Source organism: Ixodes scapularis, unplaced genomic scaffold (assembly GCF_016920785.2).
Source record: "Ixodes scapularis isolate PalLabHiFi unplaced genomic scaffold, ASM1692078v2 PGA_scaffold7__128_contigs__length_106722199, whole genome shotgun sequence".
NCBI lineage: Eukaryota > Metazoa > Arthropoda > Arachnida > Ixodida > Ixodidae > Ixodes > Ixodes scapularis.
In genome coordinates this window covers 42,913,204-42,938,223 of record NW_024609882.1, presented here as the reverse complement: position 1 = coordinate 42,938,223, position 25,020 = coordinate 42,913,204, and the positions used below count along the sequence as shown (strand labels likewise).

Below are 25,020 nucleotides of genomic sequence, written 5' to 3'. Positions count from 1 at the left end.
TAGTCGTTGCACTTAAGCAGTAGCTGTCTCTCGAAGCTCTCATCAGTTATGTTTTCCCGCTTCATTGAGAATACATCTCCGATGACGCTGAAGAGTCGTTCTACTGACGCGCTTGAAGGAACGGCAGTGTTGTGCTTCAGGAAGAGCTGCTAAATTTGGAACTTCCCTCGCTCTTTTGTTAATTATCTCGGCTTCTAAAGTTCCAAGTTGACAATAGGTGCTGTGCTTTCCCGCGTTGGCAATCTCCGGGCTTATATTCGGTCTGTACACGATTCTAGAAGGTTTAACCAGCGAACCTTATTGCGTGAAGGACATTCTCAGCTGTAGAGTTCGACTAACGTCTTAAGCGATAAACGTTGCTATACTGTCATACTGTTTAGTTTTGTTTCGGGTTTCCCACCTGACTTTGTCGCAATAGACCTATTGCTATGTTACCCAAGCATCAGGGAGAATGCAGGGATTGGTGTTCCACGCGCCGCACGTGCTGGCCTCAGCAGTAGTAAATTTCCTAAAGCAAAAACTTAAAACAAATTGTATCTTGCACGCGCGTTCGTCAGCGCTTTATTTTGGTTATTTACTTCAAATATTTTATACGGGGAAGGCGTGCGCGTGTGGGCGCGTGGAACACCAATCCCTGCATTCTCCTTGATGCTTGGGTAATATAGCAAATGGTCTATAGACGCATAGTACTCCGGCTGGAATGAAAACGAGGCTGTACACGTTACTTCTCAAAAGTAACGAAATACCGGTACTCGTTCCTTGGTCTTAAAAGTGAGTAAGTACGTTACTCGCTGCTTTTCTAAAAAAAAAAAAAGTAACTTGATAGGTTACTCGATACCAAAAAAAGTAACGAGGTGGAAGTAACTCGGCACTATAGTAACGCGTTACGTGCATGTCTGCACAAAATACAGTCTGCAGTCACTGCCCGAGGCATGGTTCTTTCTTGTAGGACGGTCCTTTCTCATTGGTCATACAAAGCCTGTCTGCAGACATGTTTTAAGCATGGATGAAGCCAGCGTGCCTTCGAGGGTGCTTCAGACATGTCTGCAGTGAACATCGTGTATTTTGTATGATGTGTGAACAGTGTGACTGGGGACTTCAACATCTGATACAAAATATGTAAAAGAAATCTGCGTAAAGGCGGGTTCACACAACCCCGTTTTCTTACGTTACGCTACGTTACAAAAGCTTACGTCTGCTTGTCACCGGGACATCTGTGCTTCGTATTACGCGTGGTTACAAGTTCGAGGAGATAGCTGCTGGCACGCGACATTCGAGACACGAATGCTTCGCTGACTTTGTAACGTAAGAAAACCGTAAGAAAAAGATGCCGCGTGAACCTCGGTCGTCTGTGAAGTACTGCCCTCTGGCGACGTGGACAAGCGCCCTCCTGGTCGCGACGGCATAGCAACAACAGTGAGCAGCTCTCTTTCTCTCCCCGCCATTCCTGTCCGGCTTGACTCCGGCAATGGAAGTATTAGGAAGCAGGCTTGCGTGTAGGTCTGTTCCCAGGCAGCTGTTGTTTCTCTGACTTGCATCGTCGCTGTCGACGCACCCGAGCGTGACTCCTCCTGGGAGACCGTTTCTCGTGGGAGGGAGGGGGGGGCTCTGTTTCCTGTCGTTTCGCTTCATCTCTGCCCAAGTCCTCCCGGCAGCTTTCCGGACTTTCCAGCTGCACAGTAATTAGCTTCGACCTAAGGACACTTTCGTTTCGCTTCGTATCGGGATGTGCTTTCTGTGGGAGGTTGATGGACATCTGGTTTCGTCTGCGTGGTTGACACCATGTGCTATTTCATAGGTTGGCGACGCAATCGAAAGCATAGGCTCGACATTGTTGTTATAGGGAGTATTCACTGGACGCCATATTTGTGGGTGCTGTTTAGAGCGCATGCTCAGAACGAGCTCACATCAATAGGCTGCTAAAACCGGCACTCTTGATGGTGCGGAATGCACGTTGCAAAAGAACTGTGGAAGCTCGCCATTAGCACGCGCTCAGCATTCGCGCACACAGCTATGGCCGCTAGTGAATACTCCCTATAGGGTGATCTGTCGTCTGTAGCCGAGCGTGTCGACGCGCATCTCAGCTCGGCGAGGGAAAATAAGGATCATATAAGCTTTTCATTTGCCAACCCTGTCCGTCTTGACCCGGATGAACATCGTACCGGCGTGCGGTCGTCTATAACTATACTGCGTAATGCACACGAAGAGCCCATGCTAGCTGACCGCGGTCGTGCTGCACTGGCAAAAGTCATCTTTTATAGCGGAAACATCAAACGTCCATTGGGGCTCGCTAACTTCCCGTTGTCTATACATCAGAACACAATTCCTTTTCGCTTCGGAAGAAACGGGGTGTTCATGGCTTGTATTTGACGTCTTCACAACACGTGTGTGGTGATTCGAGGTCATCCCTAGTTGTTCCAGTCGAGAAAAATTAGAGTCGGTGGCGCGAAATGTATGCTGCACAAGACACGAACAACAGCAAAACCACAACAATGGCCGCGGACGTGATGTTAGTATAAGTCATGCTAGACGCTCACAGGGCGACTACACAGTCTTCAACAGTGGACTCCAGTAGTCTCGCGTTCTTTCATACCCTTACGTCCCCAGAACATCACTGAATCACAGAAGTGTGAACGCGCAGGCACCCGCAACCAAAGCACAGCGGAAGCCAGCGAGCTCGCGCTGAATGCAGAGCTTCATAACACTCCGTGCGGGAACTATAGGGGGCGCTTTGAAGAATGCGCGCAGCGCCGCTAGCGGAGGAGCTGGCGTTCGACTGTGAGGCGCGTTCAGCAGCCTGCGGCGCCTTTTCGCATGCCAAGCTGTGGCGGCGGAAGCGCGCACGGACGAAACTTTTGCTTTTTGAGCCGATACGTTGAGGGTGACGTTGCATGAGTGCTGGGGCAGAAGGGCATTTAGCTGTTCTCCACTTCTTATATATTGAGTTTGAGTCGTTATTAGGGGTAATTTCTCTAGTTGGGGCCGAAAAAGGAGTTGGAGCAATTTTCCGAAAAACAAGACGGCCGCCACCATAATTGCTCCGAGTGGGAAATTCATTTCGCTCGTCGCTGTAAACCTAGGACTGCTGGAACGATGATATTTGGAGGCGAGTGAGATGTTCACTAAGTTTGTGCACGAAGAGTGCCAAGTTTCTTTAAGACAGCAGTTGTGAAAGTTATGTTTCTAACGAATAAAGAAATAAACTGTACGGGATATTCAATATTGGACCCAAAATGTTGTGTTATAACGGGCTGTGCAAAGTGCAGATTTGGGCACACAGGTGCTTGGACTTGACAGTAACATGACACAGCACTTATTATACAAAAAAAAGTGGCATGGGAAACCAGCTGAAAATTTGGTTTGGGCGGCGTAACTCAATGGGAACCGGTTTTGACCATGAAAAGGCTGTCAAGAGAATACCACTGGTCGGGGGAGTTGGAGACTTTAGAGGTAGGAAGGGACTAGTGGACTGTACTTCCAATTGAAACAACTTTACGAAAGGTGGTTCCAAAGCCGAGAAAACAAAGTTGTCGGCCAACGCACGGTTTGGCCGTCAAGGGCTTTTGCGGTCAGCTGTTGTGTAATAACCTGTTGTGCGAGGTGCTGATTTTCCGCGCACAGGTACTTTGACATGACCGTCACTTAGCACAACACTTATTATAACAAAAAGAGTTGGCATAGCGAAACCAGGTGGAAATTTAGTTTGGGCGGCGTAACTAAATGGGAACTGGCTTTGACCGTCAAAGGCTGCCAGATAATACCACTCATCGTGGGAGGTGCACACTTTACAGGTAGGAAGGGACCAGTGGGACGGTACTTCCAGTTCGAAGTTCGAACCACTTTGCGATAGGTGGCTCTAAAGGCGAGAAAAAAAAATTGTTGTCTACAGAACTCGGGGTGTCAGCGTTTCCACATCCAAAAGGAGGCTGATCAAGAAAGAAAGCACACCACATAAACTTCCATACTCAAATGTCGATTCTCCAGTGATTCCGAGTTTCATGGTTATTTTCTTTAGATTTACATTTGTCACTTTTTTTACCGTTCGAATCTTTCTTCGTGAAGTACAGATTGCGTGCCATACTCTTCTGGAAATATCATCAACAGGTACGATGGGGACGAAACTTCTTTGGAGGGCATTCCTCCAACGAAATTGGCACTGCATACCCGCGAGTGTGGGATGGCATTTCAGTTCGTCCCATCGGCGCTGACACATGTAGGCGTTACTGATACGAAAACAAACGCAGAGCGCAAAGTGGTAGTGTAGAATATGTCAGCCGTGCCGACACAGTGGCAGACATGATCGGGAGACCAAATTTCTCGCGCCGTACGGCACGGCTCCATCGTTGTCGCTGTCCCACAAAACATCGGCGAGGTGAAAAAGTGTGAAACTTTGTCTCCACGAGTTACGACGCATAACTATTGAAGCACCGCAGCACAGGCAGCACTTCATGCTGTGAACCCAGCGCAACCGCACCACTCCGACTTCAATGCGTACCAACGTACGCGGCGTGGTTTCGGTTTCGTTTTCTCTGGGGTTCTCACTGCCTACCTTCGGTACCGGCCGCGCGGCGGCGCGCCAGTCGCGTCGCACGGAGTGAGGCGGCCATAGGTGTGTGCACGACTGCTGGGCGCGCGCTGACGCCAAGCTTCCACAGATCTTTCGCCGCGTGCGTTCCGCACTATCAAGATTGCCGGTCTTAGCAGCCTATAAATGGGAGCTCGCTCTGAGCATGCGCTCTAAAGAGCACCCAGAAATATGGCGTCCAGTGAATACTCCCTATAGTGTCAGCTTGTAGGGCGATTCACACACTTCCGTTGAGCCCGAGCGAGTGCGAGGGTTGCTATGGCAACAGCTGCGTCGGCTCGAACAAAACCGATTTTTTCCCCGTTTTGTTGGAGCCGACGCAGCTGTCTTCAGTGCTCTCAAGCGCGGGCGTCAGGACGACTGGAAATTTGAAGACGCTCTAAAAGATGGCATTTAAAATGCATAACATTTCTAGGGCCACCTCTTAGCGCTTTTGCGTCCGAGTCTAGGATGATAGAGCGTGCAGTCGGCGATCCCTCTTGAAGTGGGGACTTACTACCTTAGTAAGTGTGCGCTCGGCAGCAGCGTGCTATAAAGATTCTTGTTTTCGGGCTTTGGGTACCACCAAAGCGGCGCAGAAGCGACAACGGTGGGCGAAGCAAAGAGAAAATGGAGGAGCAAAAGAGCAAGAGCAAGGGGCTGCAAACCGAGAGCGCCGGGCGCAGCAGTGTGAGGAAACCAGTCCCCGTTGCACAGAGTCCGATCGGCAGTTCAAGAGTCGGCCGGTTCACGAACAGTCCGTTCGGTGCGGTGTGTGCAATAGACATAATGTGGATTCGGGCGGACGCGAGCAAAGGCGTTCTAAATGCTATGCATTCGCAGCTGATACACGAAACTCCATCAGAAAATATACAACACCGCCGTTTTCAGCACGGGTAGACGTTCTCTAAAGCGATGTGAACAAACCAGGGAAAGTACGTGGAGTAAAACCTGTTTACGAGACGATGATTCCGAAATGACGTTGATCATACGTCAGTAAGCGCAGGTTGTATATATTTATACATATATATATAGGTATATAATAGTTCCTAACCGGCTTCGCGTTCCGCGCACGGTCAGTCCGCAACAACAAGTTCACCCCGTGACAACCTTTTCACCCGTGGAAACTTTTTTCGCCTTGGGGCCAAACGGTCAAAAAACCAGTCGGCCGCCGGTCACCTCGCAGCACTTGGCCCTCCTGGTTGGCAGTTGCTTTTACCCAACAAGAAAGAGTTCTTTTTTTTTTTTTAAGATTAGTATCGTTGTTTTGACCAGGGCACGCGATGAAACAAGCCTCCCGCGCGCATTCTCCGATGCACCCCTTGAATTTCAATCGACTCCGCCGCCGGGCTTTCTGTTCACTCGCTCTGATGCTCGCAGTTGTTGTTGTTTTTTTGTTTTGTTTTTTGTCCTTGATTTGATAGGAACTGTCGGATGATTTTGTTTTTCTTTCTTGAGGGCTTGGAAATCCGAGGAGTATGGAGAAGAAGGTCAGGGCGCGCGACTGCGAACTGATTACACGGTGTGCGTGCAGTTTGCGAAGACGCGTGAGTGTTCTTCACGCCGTTGGAGAGGCGATGTCATCCTTCGGTGGGTTCCTCCTACACGCCGCCGAGAATTGCGCTCGCTCTGTTTCGGGTAGCGTTTGATGGCTTCGGAACCTTGACAGATTTTGCGTGACGGTGCTACTGGGGCCGCGCGCCGTATCGTGTAACATCATGGCTTCTCTTCGCGGGTATCTATAAAAAGAGGGGGAGCTATGTTTAGGCCCTCTTCTTTTCGGCGTTTACCTTCTGACACGGCAGCAAGAATGTAATTTTGTAGTGCGTGTGCTTAGACAGCGGAAAGTTATTCAGCCCCAATGGTCGTGGTCTCCGCTATAGACGCTTTACACACGAGCCAGATTACAGTGGCCATCGCTGACCTTCTCTTTTCTTACCGAGATTCCGAGCCACTGAAGCGGGCGTTGTCGAGCCTCCAGAAATGCCAAGGCTGGGGAAAATATATACGGTAGAATCAAATACTTTGCTAAGGGGAATACATCATACTCCTCGATAGTACAATGGCCTCAACGCGGACAGGTTTGGCGCAGTTTGAATGGCTGGATGATCAGCAACCTTGAGTTTTTCTCTATTGAATCGGGAGTGGTGAGAGGTGCCACCTATTGCCATGTAAGTCGCGGTTATCAGGCATTCGTCGATGGGAGAAGCGCGCGCCGCAGGCCCTTCGGTCGATACATTTGTTCGCTCAATAAATGCCGTAGCTTGTTCGCTAAACATTTTTAGAGCAAAAATATGTTTGGGGGAAATTATATTATTTAAAGCGTATTCATGCACATATGTTTAAATAGGATAGCAAAAGATGTTAAGATCTCATGAAATTTATGAATTTGTAGAGAGATCAAACCGGCGAGACGCCCAAACCGCCAGCGGAGAAATTGGCGCAGTAAGCGCGCCGTCTAATGCAAATGAGCGGAGAAGGAAGTATTCCCCCGAGTAAAGTATTTGAGCAGTGTGCTTTTATGGGCTAGTTGGTTCATGACTAAATGGAACAGCGCGGAACATAGGACAGAAAGAACCGGACAGCACAGCGCTCGTGTTGTCCGGACAACACAGCGCTCGTGTTGTCCTGTTCTTTCTGTCCTATGTTCCGCGCTGTTCCATTTAGTAAAGTATTTGGTAGAATCTAAAATAGAAACACCCTCTCCTGCTATGGTAACGGTGAAATGAAGTAAACGGAATAAGATGAAACAAAAGCTGAAAGTTGGTTATGGCGGCGCCCATACGCAGCTGCTGCAAAGCGTCTATAGACCAACTCATGTTTACAAACATGGCGCCCCCAGCCCGGTGGCGCCCCTAGCCGGGACGCCACCGGCGCCGCCATGCGTGATGGAGTGTGGGCAAGAATTAGAATGCGATGTTGTCGCCGTTGGTAGTCCACATGCTTTTTTTCGCGTCGGAATTTTCGATTCTACGACTTAATGGCAATGTCTAACTACTTTAGCTGCCTCAGCGAAATTAATGAGGCTCGTTACACCGTAAAACTTCGCGTGAGTAGTGTGACATGGGACGTGTACGCCGCATAATGATCGCTTAAGTCTGATTCACATGATGAGACTCTGTTCGCTATTTTCAGTTGCGACGTCGCTCGGGCTGCAAAAGCGTGCACCGCAGCTGAGATGGCCGACGTCGATACTGAAAATCGCGGGTAGAATCGGACCAAGTCGGGTAGAATCGGATCATTGTATCCACTACTTACACCGAGCCTACTTACCCCAACCCACCTTCAAACTTAAAAGTCTTTCGAGGTCTGCACTTACTTCTTATCGCAAATACCGGGTCGACGTTTGGTGTACGGGCCGCTGTCGTTCGAACGAGCAGACGACAACAAGCAGGAACGTTTGAAAGAGCAGACGACAGTTCGGAACGATCAGGCTGCCGTTTGAACTTAGAGATGCACTGAACGTAGTCCGCAGGTGGTCCGTACAACCTTGCGGTTTTCCCGCGTTCATGTTGGAACAAAAATAAATCTGACGACCGGAAGTATCCGTGCATGACTTCAACCCAGTAGCTCAGAGAAGGATGCAAGAGGGATTGTAGAGCAGGAAGCTGGGAACCGTTTTTCTGCCCGTCAGAAGACGATTCTCTAGGTCGGCCTTTAAGCAGGCGTTGACGAGTCTCCACAAAGGCCAATGCTGAGAAGGAGGACACATTAGAATCTAAAATGGTAATAACCAGTCCTGCTATGGTAATGATTAATTGAAGTAAACGTAATAAGAGGAAGCAAGAACTGAAGGTCGGTCATGGCGGCGTCCATGCACAGCCGTTGCAAAGCGTCTAGGGGGCTAATGAAAAATGTATTGACACTGAACACTGTAAGACATAAAACGCTCCGGGAAACGGCTTGAAAGCGTGTACGCTACAAATATGCAGGGGCGTAGGTGGTGTATCTTCATTGGACGTCATATTTGAGGGCGCTGTTTGGAGCGCATGCTCAAAACGAGCTCGCATTAAAAGGTTGCTAAGACCGGAATTTTTGACGGTGTGAATGCGCGCTGCAAAATAACTGTGGAAGGTCGCCATCAGCACGCGCTCAGCAGTTTGGCACACAGCTAGCTGGCGGCCGCCATGCCTCTGATCGATCTCACTAAGCTTTCGGCGCATAGGTGACGCCGCCATAACTTTAGTTCACAGGACGCAGACTGCAGTGCACCAGAGGACTCGTGCCATCTCGTGCTCTGCACGCGCAGAGCTCCAGCGAGGTTGTCGCACGCATAGAAGAATAAAGTTCCCCCGATGCATTGCGGCAGCGGTGCATGACGTAGTCAAACTGGCTAGTGAGATCGGTCTATAGGAGGTATTCACTGGACGCCATATTTGAGGGCGATGTTTAAAGCGCATGCCCAGAACGAGCTCACATTAATAGCCTGCTAAGACCGGCAACCTTGATGGTGTAAAATGCACGCTCCAAAAGGACTGCGGAAGTTCGCCGTCAGCACGCGCTCAGCAGCCGCGCACACAGATATGGCCGTCAGTGAATACTCCCTATAGGGGGTATTCACTGGACGCCATATTTGAGGGCGATGTTTAGAGCGTATGCTCAGAATGAGCTCACATTAATAGCTTGCTAAGACCGGCAATCTTGGTGGTGCGGAATGCACGTGGCAAAGGAACTGTGGAAGCTCGCCATCAGCACGTGCTCAGCATTTGCGCACACAGGTATGGCCGCCAGTGAATACTCCCTATTGGAAGCTTGCCAAAGCTATGTTCACGCGCACTCTGCACGTGCTTGCACGCGTAGTGCACCAGTCGGGCGCCATGGTAGAAGTACAATGTTCTAGAAGGACTGGCGCTTTGAGGAACAAATTCTGCGTGACTGCAACTGCGGTATATCGATTAGGAAGAGGAACAAATCCGTAGAGATGCAAACTGGAGCGCTCGCTGAAGTAAAGCTGGCGCTGTATTAACTCGTCCGTCTAGTTTTTAAGGAACTTTTTCTAGCATATACAGCCACAAAAAAAAAAAAAGAAATAAGCGTTACCAGCAGCGGTGTCTGTCATCTTCGTATCAACTGTATACCCTTTTGCATTGTCAAACCAAAACACACACACGCACTCAGACACAACCAGTCAGGCTCACGTGCAGTCACCCACGTACGCGGCTGGGACATTCACGAGCCCATGGCAACAACGCGCGTAAATGGATCCGACCACGCACGCACGTATGCGCGAACACAAAACGTTTCCCGTAACTTCCCGTCTCGCGGCCACCTCTTTCGTGGCATAGCAGGACCAGTTACGAAGATGACCGCCTCAGCGCGCTAACGGACAATGATAATTCCAGCCGAATGATCTTCTTATGTTGGTCCCGACGTGATGCACGAGGTCCATTCTTGTTCAGGCTCGAGCGATTTGCGCTTTTTTTCCCCTTTCTTTCTTTATCTATCGTTTTACGTTTATTTTTTCTTTCTTCCTTTGTTTTTTTACAAGACGTGTCTGCGAACCGCTACGGACACAATGTGCAGTGTGGTCTTCGTCCGGTCTCCCGGACCAATAGGAGGCGCCGAAAACCGTTCACGCGGCGCGCCTCACCTGCTATGATGTCGACAAGATTGCACGGAATCCTAGTCCTTTTTTTTTTGTTTTCAGGGTCAGCCGTGAGCCTGATGACTCTCCTCTGGGTGCATGTGATGGCAGCCTGAGCACGTTGATGCCCTGCTTTGGGATGGGAGGCACGCTTTTGGGTTGGTTCGCCCAGTAAAAAAGAAGCAGTAAGAGCGGTCTGGTGCAGGGGAAGGGCCGTCAAGGGTTAGTTGGCTTCGTCGTAAAGTCGCGCTCGACAATCCGCTGTAGGTCGTCGTTCCTTGGACGCGCTGGAAAAGGAGGAGAAAGGATGACAACAAACGCTATTGTTTTTCTGCCACTAAGCGTGCCTTCGTACGTTTGTAACCAGTAAAAATTAAGAAGGTACGCATCTTATGGTTTAGGCTATAGAATGCTTGAGTTCGTGCTCACGTTATTTTAGAACAATGTTCCGTACTCATTAGTTCGAAGCTTGGACTCGAAATTTTGTTATCGTTGGTTTCAACCTAGTGTGCGCTTTAGCCACCTGAGGCATCTTTCTTCTTAGGAAGCTGTGAAAACAGAAAATCGTCTGCTCGCGATTGCGGCTGATTGACTTTGTTGTATAGGGACATCCACCCTGAATTTGAAGTTTTTGGTTTTAGAAACAACTGTGTCAAGTCTTTATAGTTCATAATGTCAACGATATTAATGACCCGAAAGGTATCTGACACAGTTTGTTTTAAGTTTCTTACGATAACCCTTTTTCCTTTTGAACGTTCATTTGTGATGCCGGTGGCACTGGTGGTGAATGTTAAACAGATAAAGAGGCAGTTTCTTTGGTTGAAAAGAGCTTAGTGTTTAAGTATGCTGGCTACAGCGTCAAGACATGTATGCAACACATAGCATTGTTTTAAAAATAAATTTTCAAATTTTATTAACGGTTTTATTATTCCCAAGGTGAGCTCGGTGCCAGCGCAGTTGTCTGTGGGAGCGCAGCGATATGAATGTGGAAAATATTACCATAACATCTACGGAGAAATCACGACCCCTAAACATGATCGAATGTTCTTTTTAAATTTAAACTCCGTATTAGACGGAGAATGAAGACGGGCAAACGGAGTGGCTGACCTTGCAGACCATACTGTTTATCAGGTCAGAAAGGCACATATATCGCATAAATGTAGATGGCAAAAGGTCAAGGTGTTTCGATTTTGTCCTTTTCTTTTTTTTTTTTTGTAATAACGCTTTGTTTTGTAGCGCTAGAAAATCTGACTAACGCGGTGTGACGGCAAATCCTGCCGTCACACTGCTTTAATGATCATCGTGAACTGGTAGATTAGCAACGAGGAACAAGGTTGGCTTCTTCGTATTTGTTTTCTCTTTTATCTTTTTTGTCTATCGTGTAATCTTGATTGAAACTATGTTTTTCGTTTTAATCCTGGAAGACTGCGTATACGATTGCTGCTGCCTGATGAGGAAGCGTTGAATTTAATTTGTCTAAACTTTCGTTATTGTGGGACGGTCTTGGTACATTGGTCATGCATGAACTGTCAGCAGGCATATAAGCTGCAGCACGATAGCAGACATAATTCTGCCATCATGTCTGCGGACCGTGTTTTTTTGCAAAATGTAGGAGCATTGCGACCGCGGCTTTAACGTTTGAAACTTCCAGGTTCCTCTTGAGACCAGGGCGCGACACTCTGAAGCCGAGGCGTGAAGGTCGCGTGCTCACGACCATCACCGCCCCAGAGTTTGCGACCGTTCTTTCATGCATGGCGAGACTGGCGACGATGACGAGACCGCAGAGAACAACGAGGGGTGGGAGGTCTTTCAACTGTCGTTGTTATTGTTGTTGATGACGTTGTTGTTGTTATTGTTGTGCTTCCACTATACTTTCGACACTGCCTGCCGCGCCGCCGGTGCCTTGTGTCTGGGCGGCCGTGCTCGCCCAGTGATCTAGATCGCTGTGCCGTAGACTGGCCTTGCCGCAACCTGGCGGCCACATTGACGGGACCCTTCGTGCGGCTTCAATTAGGGACTGGCCGGAGTCGGATCCTCACGCGTCGTCTCTCGCTGGCAGCTCTTTTCAATGAGAACGTGGCGCACGAGGAAGGACCCCCGGCTGACTGAGCGCGCCGCCGTCGCTTATGCTTTGTTTTTGCCGCGTGTGTCGTAAGCGGCTGCGATGGACACGTGTGCTTTTGTGGACGTCTGGGAGCGTCGGGGTTGGTGGGACCTCGTCGACGATTCTGTTTGATTCTGAGCAGGTTTCGATTGGTGAGCATTTATGCGCGTAATGGTTCTGTAGACCGGTGAAGCCTCTATTACTTGTGACTCTTGTGAATGATAAACTTGGTCTTAGTTGTAAACGCCTACGACTTGTAACAACCTGCATTCAGCTTCCAGTAGCATGGCCACTACATGCGACGTTACGTATAAGGTTGGAAACAACTAGGGCCACTGGAAGCGTTTACGAGTATATCACTGGTAAAGTATATCACCGAGCACTTTATGAATAAACGTAAGGATTCATAACAAGGTAAACAAAATCCCGAACAAATCTACTAGTGGTGTACGGTTCTAGAAGCGGAGGCGGATTTAGGGGGAAGGACCCCCCCCCCCCCCCCCCCCCCCCCCAATGCAGGACAGTGGATTCGCCAACGGCCAACAGTTTCTCCTTGGCAACGTCTCTGGTATTTCAATATAAAAAAAGGAGGAGAGAGATGAGTGGACAAGTCCACCAGACGAGAAATGTACTGGCGAAGAGAAAGCGGTGCTTCTTCGAAGTTAAGAACGTACGATGGCAGCTTGGCGGCCATGTAGGGAACTTCACGGAGCTGCTGCGCTTCAGAGCGAAATATGGTGAACATGCCATCGAAAAACATCTCTCCACAGCCACAGGGAGGAAGATGGTCACAAGCAAAACAACTCAAAATGCCCTTATTCAAGGTCGCGGAGGCGAAGTTCTGTCCGTGATCCTGACACGAGTTCGACAGAACACATATTATGGCATTATGTTCGATGAGACAACCGACGTGGCTCACAAGTCTCAGCTATCTTATTTTGAGATGTGAGCATCTTGTTTTGAGATGTGAGCATGATTTAAAGTTCAGAAAAGATTTTGTGGGTTTTTTGAGTCCTCGAGAACCCAAGTCTTAAGATTCGAATCAGAATTCATCCATGTTGGACAGCGGGCCCGACAAGGAAGAGCACGACGAAGACGACGCACTAGAGCCAACACTGACTGGTACCAACCTCGGAAAAATTGTGCTAAGTCTAATGAAGTCATTGTCTCATGACCCCAAAGGCTGTGCAGGCATTGCATCCGAGGGATGCTCAGTAATGACCTCCGAGCTCTGGGGTGCCATTCAGGAAATCCAAAAAGCAGCCATGCATGCAGTTCAGGCACGTAGCCAGAATTTTGTTTCGGGGGGTGCGGGGGGGGGGGGGGGGGGGCGCCCATGACAAAATGCTGTATGAGAGGAAGGGGGGAGAGGAGGTCCCAGCAAAACGGAAGATTAAGATTTCAGTGGGCGGGGGGGGGGGGGCCATGGGCCTCCCCCCTGGCTACGTGCCTGATGCAGTTCGATGCCCCTGCTTCAACCACGGCTTGAACCTTTCTCTTTCCAAAACATCAATTGTGCAAAGTGTCCGAAACACCACCGGGACAATGCGAGAAGTCATTGCGTTTTTTACGACCTCGCCCAAGCGTAAGGCCGTGTTGAAACTCCAGCTTAGCAAACAACTCGCCAACTTATGCAACACACGTTGGGTCGAACGTCACGACGCCGTTTTGCAGTTCAGAGGGAGCCTGGGAACCATCGCAAAGGCGTCACAAACGCTTTCCCAGTGGTGAGAACAAAGCTCGGCTGCCAAGGCGAGATCCCTGCTTACGTCAGTCCTCGATGCCGAATTCGTCATCGCAACCCTAGATCTCTATGACGTTCTCTCAGTCACGCTTCCCGTGAGTCGGCTTCTCCAACAGCCGTATCTCGAAATTAACAGTTTTTTGGACATTGTGAAAGACACAAGCGTTGTCCTAATCGAAAAGCGGAACTCGTTGAACGCCGAGAAGACTTTCAAAGAAATTTTAGCACATGCAAAAGACATTGCCGAGAACATGGGAGCCCAACTAGATGTGCCTCGTCTAGTGCAAAGATAGATGAACTGCGCGAAATTCCCTCCACAGACAGCCGAGTGATACTCCGGCGCACATGTCTACAATCCTCTTGTGTAATCTGCCGTGGTAGTTCTCAAGCACCGTTTGCTGGAAAAGGTGCTGGAGGTGTACTGCCTCAACACGCCTTTGCCGCGCCACATGGATGACAAGGAAGCTCAAGCAAAGCTCAGTATCTTGGCAGCGAAATACGGCGTGCTTCTCGGAATGGGGGATGTCGCATTGCAGACCATCGTCAGAGCCGAACTTTTAAATGTGGTGGTGAAATGGAGACGCGAACAAGAGAAGGGCCTTTTGCATCGATGGCTGTGGAGATACTGCAAGAGTCGGAGCCAGAACTGTATCCCAACATTAAGACCCTGCTGTGCGTTCTCGCCACACTGCCAGTTAGCGTTGCGACGGCTGAGCTGTCCTTGTCCACCCTTCGTAGGATTACAACTTGGATTAGATCGCGGTGTGGCGAAAAGCGACTCAACGGTCTTGCCCTCATCAGTATCCATCGAGATGTCAACGTCGACCATCAGAAGATGGTTGACCGCTACGCGCAGGGAGTACGACGACGGAAGGCGATGCTCGTGCTGTGAAGAACCCTTAATTTGATAACTCGTGTAAATAATTATGTCTGTATACTGTCCTCCCTAAATGTAGGGGGTTATCTTCTTCATCTCATTAAGTAAACGTGAATCTGCTCGATAAATAATTTTAATGTCGTTCCATGCAATTTGCCTGGGCACTGCACTGAAGAACATTTGAGTTCGCATTTTTGTTTTATATTGTTTTTATGCATCCGCTACAAGACCATAAAGAATCAAACAGTTATTTTTGCTCGGCTGTATCCCGTCGCTGAGGAATCCCACCCAGTGTTTCTCTATTGGAGTTCAATTACCCCAACTAAATGTTGAAAATCTCGTCACGTCACGCCATCCTCAAGAACGGTGCATTTTCGAGACTGAGTCAATAAAATAACGAATAAAATAACAAGGCATTTTGATCACGTTCATCAAGGAATCAGGAAGACTCCATATTATGCGGCCTTCTTACATTTGTCTAGATAACATATCCTTTCTTCTCCGGTCTTCGTGGTCTAAATTGCTGTATCCTATTTGATCGAGTCTCTGCTAAAACTCTGTCACGCCACGTGGCTCAATTGCCTGTGTTGCCTAAATGGGGATAGTCACTGTTTAGATGTAGAATATAGAACCTTGCGCAAGTATATATCTCTCTCTATTTCTGTATTTTTTTTTTTTACTACTTAGTGCACATTTTTGAACCACTGGAGCAGCAAGTGTGGTCTTATAAAGTAGAACAAGTAATTAAAATTTGGTGGGCATTTTAGGCTGTAAGAAACGTTAAAACACGATTAATAGTTTCCTTTTTAGATGCCCTAAAAATTACTAACCCGCGAAATTGAAAAAAAAAGAAAAATCACCACCGCCCCCTTCCTTCTCCCCCCCCCCCCTTTCCTCCTCAAACCTTAGCCATAAATCCGCCCATGACTTGAAGTCTTGCTGACTTTATTGTCTTCCTGCAAGACGGAGAGGGCCACAAATAAGCGCTTGGTTAGCGCTTATTTGACAATTAATTATTTTCTAATCAATCGCTTGGCACAAATAAGCGCTTGGTTAGCAAATAATTAATTGTCAAACATGGTTCGATCCGGCTCTTCCGGTGTTTGACTCTTCTGTGCCAGTCGCGACGGTCTCAGTTTGTTAACGCGGGGAAGAGGTCTCATTTTTTCCCCGCAATTATTGAATTTCTGTTGGACACAGGAGGTATATGCCATCACGAGAAATTTGTTTGCTCTTATAGCTTGTAATCATAGCAGAGCGTAACATGAAAAGAAGGGTTTGTTCGGAGGATTGAGAAGCTAGCTGTATATGAGAACCAGTTGAGTTACTCATAGTCCCTCGTATGATGCAGATATTCGGGAGATTGAGTGATCATTGGGAGATAGAGGGTTTACGCCCCAACAGGCTGCCAGGTGAGCCAACACAGAAGATATACAGGTTGTCCTTATACTTCTAAGGAGACTGTGAAGAGAAGGCTAGTTTTGAACTAATCCTATTTTTTGAAGCACATTGAACTTTCATATTCAAAGCTTCAAGTTCAGGTCAAGTTTGTGCACTGATTCGTTAACTGGGCTGCTATCATCACATACTTCAAGCCCTTCTCTGAACCAAATAAAAAAAAGAAAACATTCACTTGGAGGGTCGTTTACCTGCTCACCAACTGAGCGAGATAATCGCTTCGGAATGGGCATTGTGGTTCCTGTACTTGCATCCATAAGGTCGCTGAAAGATTAGATCTTATCGCAAGCTCCGAAAGGAGGGCGCGCCTATAATTCCCGTCTAGTTGAGGAGAGTGGAATGAGCGGGACTTGGGAGGTGTAGAAATCTTTGTGTTATAAGCTACGGTGGCTCTCTCCACTCCTTTCGTGACTACAAAAAAAACAAACGAACAAAGAAAAACAGCAAGAGTGTGCCAATTACTGTTGGGCATTTTTACTTCAGGGTAGGTTTCTTTGATTTTTGTATGCTTGTTTTAGAATGCAATTGTTTCTATAGGAGAAATCTATAGCTCATGGTCTCGTGAACAAAAGCAGATAGCAAACCCAGACCTCACTCTTTCTCTTATGATTAATACAAGCGCCTGAACTCAAAAGATATGTGCACCGCTTTCTGTAACAAAACAGGTAACACACAAATACTGTAGTGGGGATCCTTTTTATGGCTCTGGCAAGACCGACTCCAAGCAGTAGTATCTGCAACTTGAAACGATGTGCCGTTTGACAGCTACCACATCCTGGTGCACTTTTGACCTAGCTCTTGGTCCCAGAGGACTTGGAAGCTATACCCTTCGTTCTTTTTGCATATGATGCGCTGGCAGGTGATGTCGCGTGTCACTCAATGTGTCAGTAGCTATGACGCACCCCCTCGGATGACTTCCTGAACATTTGTCTTCTTGTCCGGCTTTTCTCTCAGCAGGCCTGCATGCCCAGCCATTAGCGAAGAAACAACGATATCATTTGTCTTCCGCTAAAGTTTCTGAGCAACGAAGGAGACTCATTTGCAAGTCGTGAAGAATGGTATGCCGCCCGAGCGCGGGCAGCCGCCATTAATTGTCTCAACGGGGGGCGCCGTCCACTTCTTCGGCCTCGACGGTACTGGTACCAGGACACGCGGGGAACTCTGCCAAGGCGCTAATGCGAAGCCGGGCCCGGCTGGCCTCCTTTTCGCATGCACCGACCTTGCATCTAGAGCACGACCCACCCCCGCCTGATCAGAACGGCCATCGAAGCCCCCCTCTAACTATAGCTCCTTTGGACACACCTTTGCTTTCGAGGGAAGCACTCCTTGGCGAAGAGTCCATACCAGGCACGTATCGAATGACACGGACGCTGACCGGGGTCAAGTGTGATTACGGGTACGTGTTCAAAGCTGCAGAGGGGTCGGGGTTGACGGCAATTAGGCCATCGGTTGAATTAGTGCCGTCACGGAGAGTTTGGATGATGGTGCGGTCGTGACGGAGGCACACGCGGTTGGCCCGTCGGCGGCTATTCCTATGGAAGGGGTCACCTTCTGCCCGCTTTTGGAATAACTGGTGAGGCCGTGTGGGATTGCGGGCGAGGGCTTAGAAAAGCTGTTGTACGTATTGTTTTGTGCGAAGGTTAGGCTTGCATCTCGATCGTGTAGAACAAATTGCTGTATACCAAGTTCGATGTTACTGCGGCACTGCGCCATCAGCTGCTTCTTTTATTCCTGTTAGGCGAGATCTGGAAAGAACGACTTCGTAGCGTGATGATTATGTCCCATGTTGGGATGCTTGCTTATATTAGCGGTCAAATTATTATGTAATTTGACATAACTCTTATTATCTTTGTGAACTTTCCGTACTATGCAGTTACTGATGAAAGGGAAAAAAAGAAGGGACGTCCCTTTTAGTTTGCTGTAACTCTAGCAGTGACACGCCATGTCGTTGTAACTAGTTTCGCCATGTTTGCCTCCTTCGTAACCTTGAATTTTGAAATCCTGATAAGTATTCGTTGTCATCATGGGTTGTTTTTCAACTTTGGTGAAGGCTAAAGAAGGAAAAAACAGCTTACGAGAAACCGCGACTCGGAAGAGAGATCGTCGGCACGTTTCCAGCAAAGGGCGAATGCAAAGGAGGGTCCAAAAGGAAGGATTTCCCGACTTAACATAACCCGCAAACAACAACCTTACTTAACGACCCACACCATAGAGCGCACACTCAGAACACGCATTGCGCAAGATGTGCACGAGGCGGAACTGGCCACGTCCTGGCACATACCGTGGACGCATATTAAAGAGGGCATCCCACTGTCGCACCTTTAGCGGCTAACTAAAGCAATGGGACACCAACAGCATAAATTGTTATGTTTATGTCTCTGACGCAGGTAGCGACTGGCTAGCATGGCCGAACGCTGAGTCTGCGTTCCCGCGCTCGCGACCGACGCAAATGACGTAACGAGTCCAGTCTAAAGGCCTTGTATTGGCTAAACACAGAGTTTTCCAGGAAAACACGCTGGACAATGCGTTCCATGGTTCGCTCTCCTCGCCAATAACGTTGAGTTTCGGAGACACGCACGATCCACGAGTGTGCAGTGTACACACCTGCAAGCACGGGTCCCACGTATTCCGAACTTGGCTTCGAAGCAACGCATGAGACGAGATACAATTTGCGCGGGTTGATTGACGGCGGCCAAGCTTCCAGCATAGATCGATGGAGATAACAAGTGGCGTCCTCCGCGACTGCGGACGAGGTGGCCAACTATAGACGCCGATATCTGCGGGCGAACAAAGCCCGTTCCTCGAGAGGCGCGTTGGGCAAGGCTCTCTGGTCTGGAATGCGCCGATCAGCGACCTCGTTTTTTTCCTTGCCGCCGGCAGCGCCATTGTTGTTGCTGCTGACACTCGCTTGCACGTGGGCTGCTGCCGCTCCGCTCAGGCTCGTCGCGTCTCTCCTCGCGTTCCACGAGAGCTTTGTCCGCCCCCTGCCGACTGCTCGCTGCTGCAAGCTACATGTCCGCTGACGTATATGTAACGATAAAGCAGTGATCTGGTGAGCTGGTGTAGATTTACCATTTTGTTTAAACCACCTGAAACTGCTGTGAGATATAGGTGCTTTACACATATGCCAGATTACAACCACCACAGCCGACCTCCTCTTGTGTTACCGAGATGCCGAGTCACCGAAGCAGGCGCTGACGAGCCTCCACAAAGACCTATGGCAAGGGCACAGTAGTACCTAAAGTGGCACTAACCTCTCCTGCTCTGGGAATTATGAAGTGAGGTGAAGGAATAAGAGAAAACAAAAACTGAAGGTCGGTTATGGCGGCGCCCATGCACAGCTGCTGCAAAGCGTCTATAAAGAGATGCTACTCAATACACAAGGCAGCTGATTTTGAGGCGTTGCCTTCAATCATTTTGTTTCTTTCTCTTCTTCTTTAAAGTCTTCCCGTTCTCCACCCAATTTCAGATAATTGAAAAAAGAAAAAAACTGTAAACGTATATGTAGATGCTAACTTTCCCATCTGTGTAGCGTTGCCTTTATATTTTTGTTTGTCGATGAGCCATATTAGATCCATCTTAATGAAAACACTGTCGCGAAGCTTCGCTCGCGCGAGCGTTTAGTCTAGCTTTACTTTATGTTTTACCTTCTCTGAAGGTTCGCTCATCTCCACGGCACGGCTCATGATTTCTGCCGGAGTCGGGAGGCCTCAAATGGGGGCTGCCTGCGAATGTGCTTTGTATTGTCCATGTCTGCTCTTGTGAGCTTCGTTTGGAATGTGTTCTGTCTTGTGTATGCGCTTGTTCTTAGGATGTTCATATTTCTTTTGGACTCCAAGCCTTTTGTTTGGCATTAAGAAAACCTGTGGTCGGTTGCCAAAGTGACTTTAGAACAGTGTTGTACACGTTCCTCGAAAAAAGGAACGAAAGCTCGTTCCTCGTTCCTTCTGATTTTTGGAACGCGTTCCCGTTACACGTTCCATAAATGAAAAAGGAACTCGTTCCCGTTACAGTTCTAAAAATGGAACGTATCGTTACATATGCGTTACATTTGTATTTTTTGCTAATTACCATATTTAGTTAAATCAATCAGAGTTTTTTTTTATCTATCTCATTAATAGTCAACATACGAGCTTGTATGTCGTGATGGAAGGGCACCAGGAGTAGAAAACACGCGGAAGTAGGGTTTCATTTGTTGATATATTCATGTTAAAAATCTCAGCTATTAACCATGTCCATGTTTGTAGTGGACAATTCAGACGAGCCAAATTTAATGTACTTTTACCCAAGATTTCACGAGCATTTTACAACAACCTCACAAGCTTCAATTTAACAGAGTCCCGTGTTAGAACTTTACAACAGTTGCTTCAAGATGTTGCTGTCCGCAAGACAAGCAAGTGAAGGAGAGGGTATAGCTTTTGGAAAGTCAGTCTTGAAAGCTACAAATACTTCGTTCTGAAGGTTGAATTTGATGTTCAGTTTGAAGGTGGGGGACAATAGAATGAATAACGGCTATTTTTTGTGTATCTTTTAAGTGAATAATGTTCGGGATACAAGGGTGAGTCCGATATCTGGCAATCTGTGATCTTGTTGTGATTGTAGGTCTCGTTATTGAAGTTCAAAAAGGGCTGTAGTCGGAATAAAATTTGTGGGTGTATGAGGATTCGTGGAACCAAAGAAATTAGCTGAGTTTGAAACAACACTCTTTCTTTGTCTTTTCCTACGACTAAAAGTTTTGCTTCTTGTGCCGCAGTTTCGGGCACTCAAAAAAATATCAATGCCCACCAGCTCTCCTGCACCCGAAACTGTTAGTAAGCGAGGACCACACAAAATAATTCATAAGATTAGTAGCCAAAAAGTTAACTAGATCTAGCACTTCGTAAAGATATTGTTTTTGTACTTTCATACTTTCCCTGTTAAAAATAAAATAAAAATGACCCCACTGGACGAAAAAAAGGAACGCCGTTACTCTTTCCGTTCCAGTAAAAATGTAACGCGTTCCCGTTCCAGTTCCAGCGATGCAAAATGGAACGGCGGCGCTCCTTCGTTCCTCCTAAAAGGAACGCGTTCCAGGAACGCCGTTCCTTGGAACGTCGTTCCGTACAACACTGCTTTAGAATGCTGCTGAGCTTAATATAAACAGTCGTCAAAGGCCCCGCAGAGGTCTTGGCTCCTGGATACTAAGCCCTGAACATCCCCCTGTCTCTGGATGCCAACCTGCACGTCCGATCCCCTTCGGCTGTGGAGTCTTCCGCCGTCAAACTTGCAAACTTGGGACCTTTTATGGCTGTGGAGGAGTTCGGCCGCCCGCCTTTGTGTGGATCCTTGTTTGCTGAGTCTGGCTGTGGTCGGGGCACGCGCCGGTGGTGTGATCGAGGAGGACGACAGGGAACGTTTCCTAGGGATAGAAGTATTCCCCCAAAGTGTAATTTCCTAAGTGCATTCTAAGACTTAACTTTATCTCAGTTGGTTAAGAAACCTTTATTTGCACTCATCGAACGAAGAACTGTAAAGACCCCAACTGCTATGCAACAATACGATTCGGTTAGGACGTGGGATAGACAGATACAATCATGGATATAAGTCACTTAAGCGTGGAGGGGTTGTTTGCTCGTTTGGAAATACTACCTGGAGGTGATGACGGGAACCTTTTATCTGTTAGACTAAGGTTTTTCTTGTCGACTCTTCTTCAAGAAAAAGGTACCTTTATTGTCCTTTTTGCAATCAGACAAAGGTTCATTTTGTGTTTTTTTTCTAAACAAGCAAAACCCTATGAGAGGTTGTTCATTCAGGAACCATTCTCTTTATGAGAAAAAGGTTATTGAATGCGAAATAATCATCCAAAAATATCTACCTGTAAAAAAAATATTTTTTGTTATAAATAAAAAAAAACATATTTTTATCTTTCTCTTCTTGAGAAAAAGGGGATAGGAGGTTTTATTTATACGTTTTCCTCTATGAGGCACTTTTTCTTTTACAAAAACGTATCTGAGAGGAGAGCTCTTCTATGTGAGAAAAGGTTCCTGACAAAAACCGTTTGTTTTAAAAAAGGTTTCTCGCGCGTCAGAGAAAAGATATGTTTGTCTTCTAAAAACTCACGTATGAACATCGCTACCATTAGCAATGAATTGTGTTTTCTAGTTCCTTTAGTGTATATCGAGCAAAAGGCACCTTGAATTTTGTGTGTAACCTCATCGCCAAGGCGGTGTCTTCGTGCCCTTATATTGATATATCTTACCAGAAGTAGTTGTATTTGTACGTTCACACCCAATCGCCAAGAGACATGTACTGAGATCAATATAGCATGTGCTAGGGGTCAGTAATAGTGAAAAGACAGTATCACTGATCTGAGAGGTGTGCTGAGGTCAAGTGGGTAACATGTACCAAGGTCCTGAGGTTAAGACATGTTTTGAGGTCAATAATGCTAAAGACATTGCAAAAGCCAGATTCAAATTAGGAACACGGGAAAGATACTTTCAATAACGAACTTGGTCAGCGATGAGACGTGTTGTGCGCTATAGCACGTGGACAAAAAAAATTAAAGCTCCACGACAAAATAACTTTATTACGTTTGTGGCCACAGAACTACTTAAACAAGCAGCGTCATCTTCCCCTTTGTCATTGAAAGAAGGATAAAGCTAATTCTTATGCATATGTTGCACAACACGGTCGAATAGTAAAGTTCGGTGAACCCTATTACAAAATGCACCAAACAATCGTTCGCCAAATCGTTGTCTTTATTAAGAAGTGGTCGGCACATACACGTCAAGACACAATAGTAGTCGCACGAACAAAGAGCTTCAGCCGCACTGCAATGGCTCCCCGAATCCTGTTGTGGTTTGTCTGATGGTTTCTTCTTGGGTCCTTTCATTTTGTTTTGCGCTTGCTGTTGACACGAAAAAAAAATGGCGTCCCATTCTTTGTCGGCTTCCGTTCCATCTGGACGATTCAGGCCAGTGGGCAGCCAGCAGTCAGCCAGCAGCCCACAGAGTGTAGACTTTGCGTTTCGGACGGCTTCGTTGCTTGATTTGGGGTACGCAAACTTTGCGGGCTTGTTTTTCGTGGACTCCGATACATACTGCCGCGCGTCGATTGTCGGCGGAACTGCATGATTGGAGGTCTATAGTCAGTTACAGGTTAAGAAGGTAGCGGCAAATGCCCCTCAAAGGGAATCGGATATCCCTCCGCCACCTCCGCATCCAACAGCGTCCCACCGTCTCCGTGACGTCACGGCCAACGCGCGAGGAGGGTCTTGCCTTTCTGTACATATTTGCTTTATCTTTCGACTTTGACTTAGCATTGTGGAAGCCACGAGAGGGAGATTAGAGTTCCCCACACCGACGGAAACAAATACGACCTTCGGGGATTAGCTTCCCCCCGATGGATACAAAGGCTGCTTTCAGGGGCTCGGTTCCCTCTCCGATGAATACAAAGGTCGCTTTCTTAAAAAGTGGGATCGGAGACAAGTGGGAATCCATTGAAGCGGAACAAGGAGCGTTTCCAGTGAACTCTTCTTTCGACTGCGGAGAGATTTGAAACGGGCGCATCACACTTGTGGGAGGAGCTTCTCCTACCTTCTTGACTTGTAACCGACTATAGTTTCGGCAGGAATGTGGTGTCTGTATACCCTTGGGTCAGGAGGTAATAGGCGGTTTTGGGGGTGGCTTGTTGACGTTACGCAAGCGGGGCTGTGGTGCATCTTGTCCTACACGTTTTTTTGTTTTTTTTTCTTCGACTAGCTGCCGTCTTCCCTTAAATTAGGAGGCGCAATAGAATGTGTTACACACTTGAGAGAGGCAACAGTGATACAATTATGTTGGAATCCGGGTATTTGAAGAAAGGTCTATGTTTACTGACAACACTTTGGAAGCCCAAGGTGCGGCTTATTCGCGCTTCTCGCTTCGTAAGTGCTCCTTCCGCATTGTCACCGGCTAACGCCACAATTTCATTGGTAGCGGAGCGATAAATACTCTCCGCACCCTTCGGCTTTTACGCTGTCAAAAACTGTAGCGCAAATGTTTTATTATTATTATTATTATTATTTAGAACAGGCTAGCGTTTTATCTTTGAAGGAGTTATGGCGAACCCATCACGTCGATCGTTTTGTAAAATTACGCAGCGTGTTGATGACAATTATCGAGAATAAGTAAGTTATGACACGAAAAAGATGGTACAGGGTGCAGGGCCGTAAGGACTAAGACATTTGGCACGCCTTGCAAAATAAGGATTAAAAACGTACACGCCTGAAATTGGGCACGCGATTTTGCAAGACGTTTTATGTCTATTTTGTACAGAGCTCGAGTCAGAAATGGTAAAATATAAAAAAAAAAGATAGAGCAAAAATGCTGGCCGTGCATTTCTTATGCCCTATACCGGATGTTCGTCGTCCGCACACTTGCCACCCACCTTAGTCCCCCTACGTTTGCAAGTCCGGCCTCTGGGCGCCGCCATCTTGCCGCTAATGTGGGTAGATCGCCTGACAGTCAAGCATTGCTGACCCATGACCTCAGCAATGCTTGACAATCAGACGATCTATACCCACACCACCAGCAAGATGGCGGCGCTCAGAGGCCGTACTTGCAAACGTCTGTAGTCACCGAGGACTTAAGAAACGCAGGGCATGGCTTCTTACGTTCACGCTTCTTGCTTCATGATTGGTTCTTCGGCGCTTTGCTGTGGTCTGATTGGT

The 25,020-nt window shown here is 47.7% G+C and overlaps 1 protein-coding gene across 1 annotated transcript in view; it reads left to right on the top strand.

The window, feature by feature from the left end:
* The first annotated feature begins 13,797 nt into the window (after positions 1–13,797).
* LOC8024951 (whirlin) overlaps positions 13,798–25,020 on the top strand; it is a 65,884-nt gene continuing 54,661 nt past the window's right edge. Inside the window, exons 1-3 of the mRNA XM_042286214.1 lie at positions 13,798–13,979; positions 14,133–14,265; positions 14,404–14,690. Coding sequence (XP_042142148.1) covers positions 13,798–13,979; positions 14,133–14,265; positions 14,404–14,690 — 602 coding nt within the window. The remainder of the gene's footprint in view (positions 13,980–14,132; positions 14,266–14,403; positions 14,691–25,020) is intronic.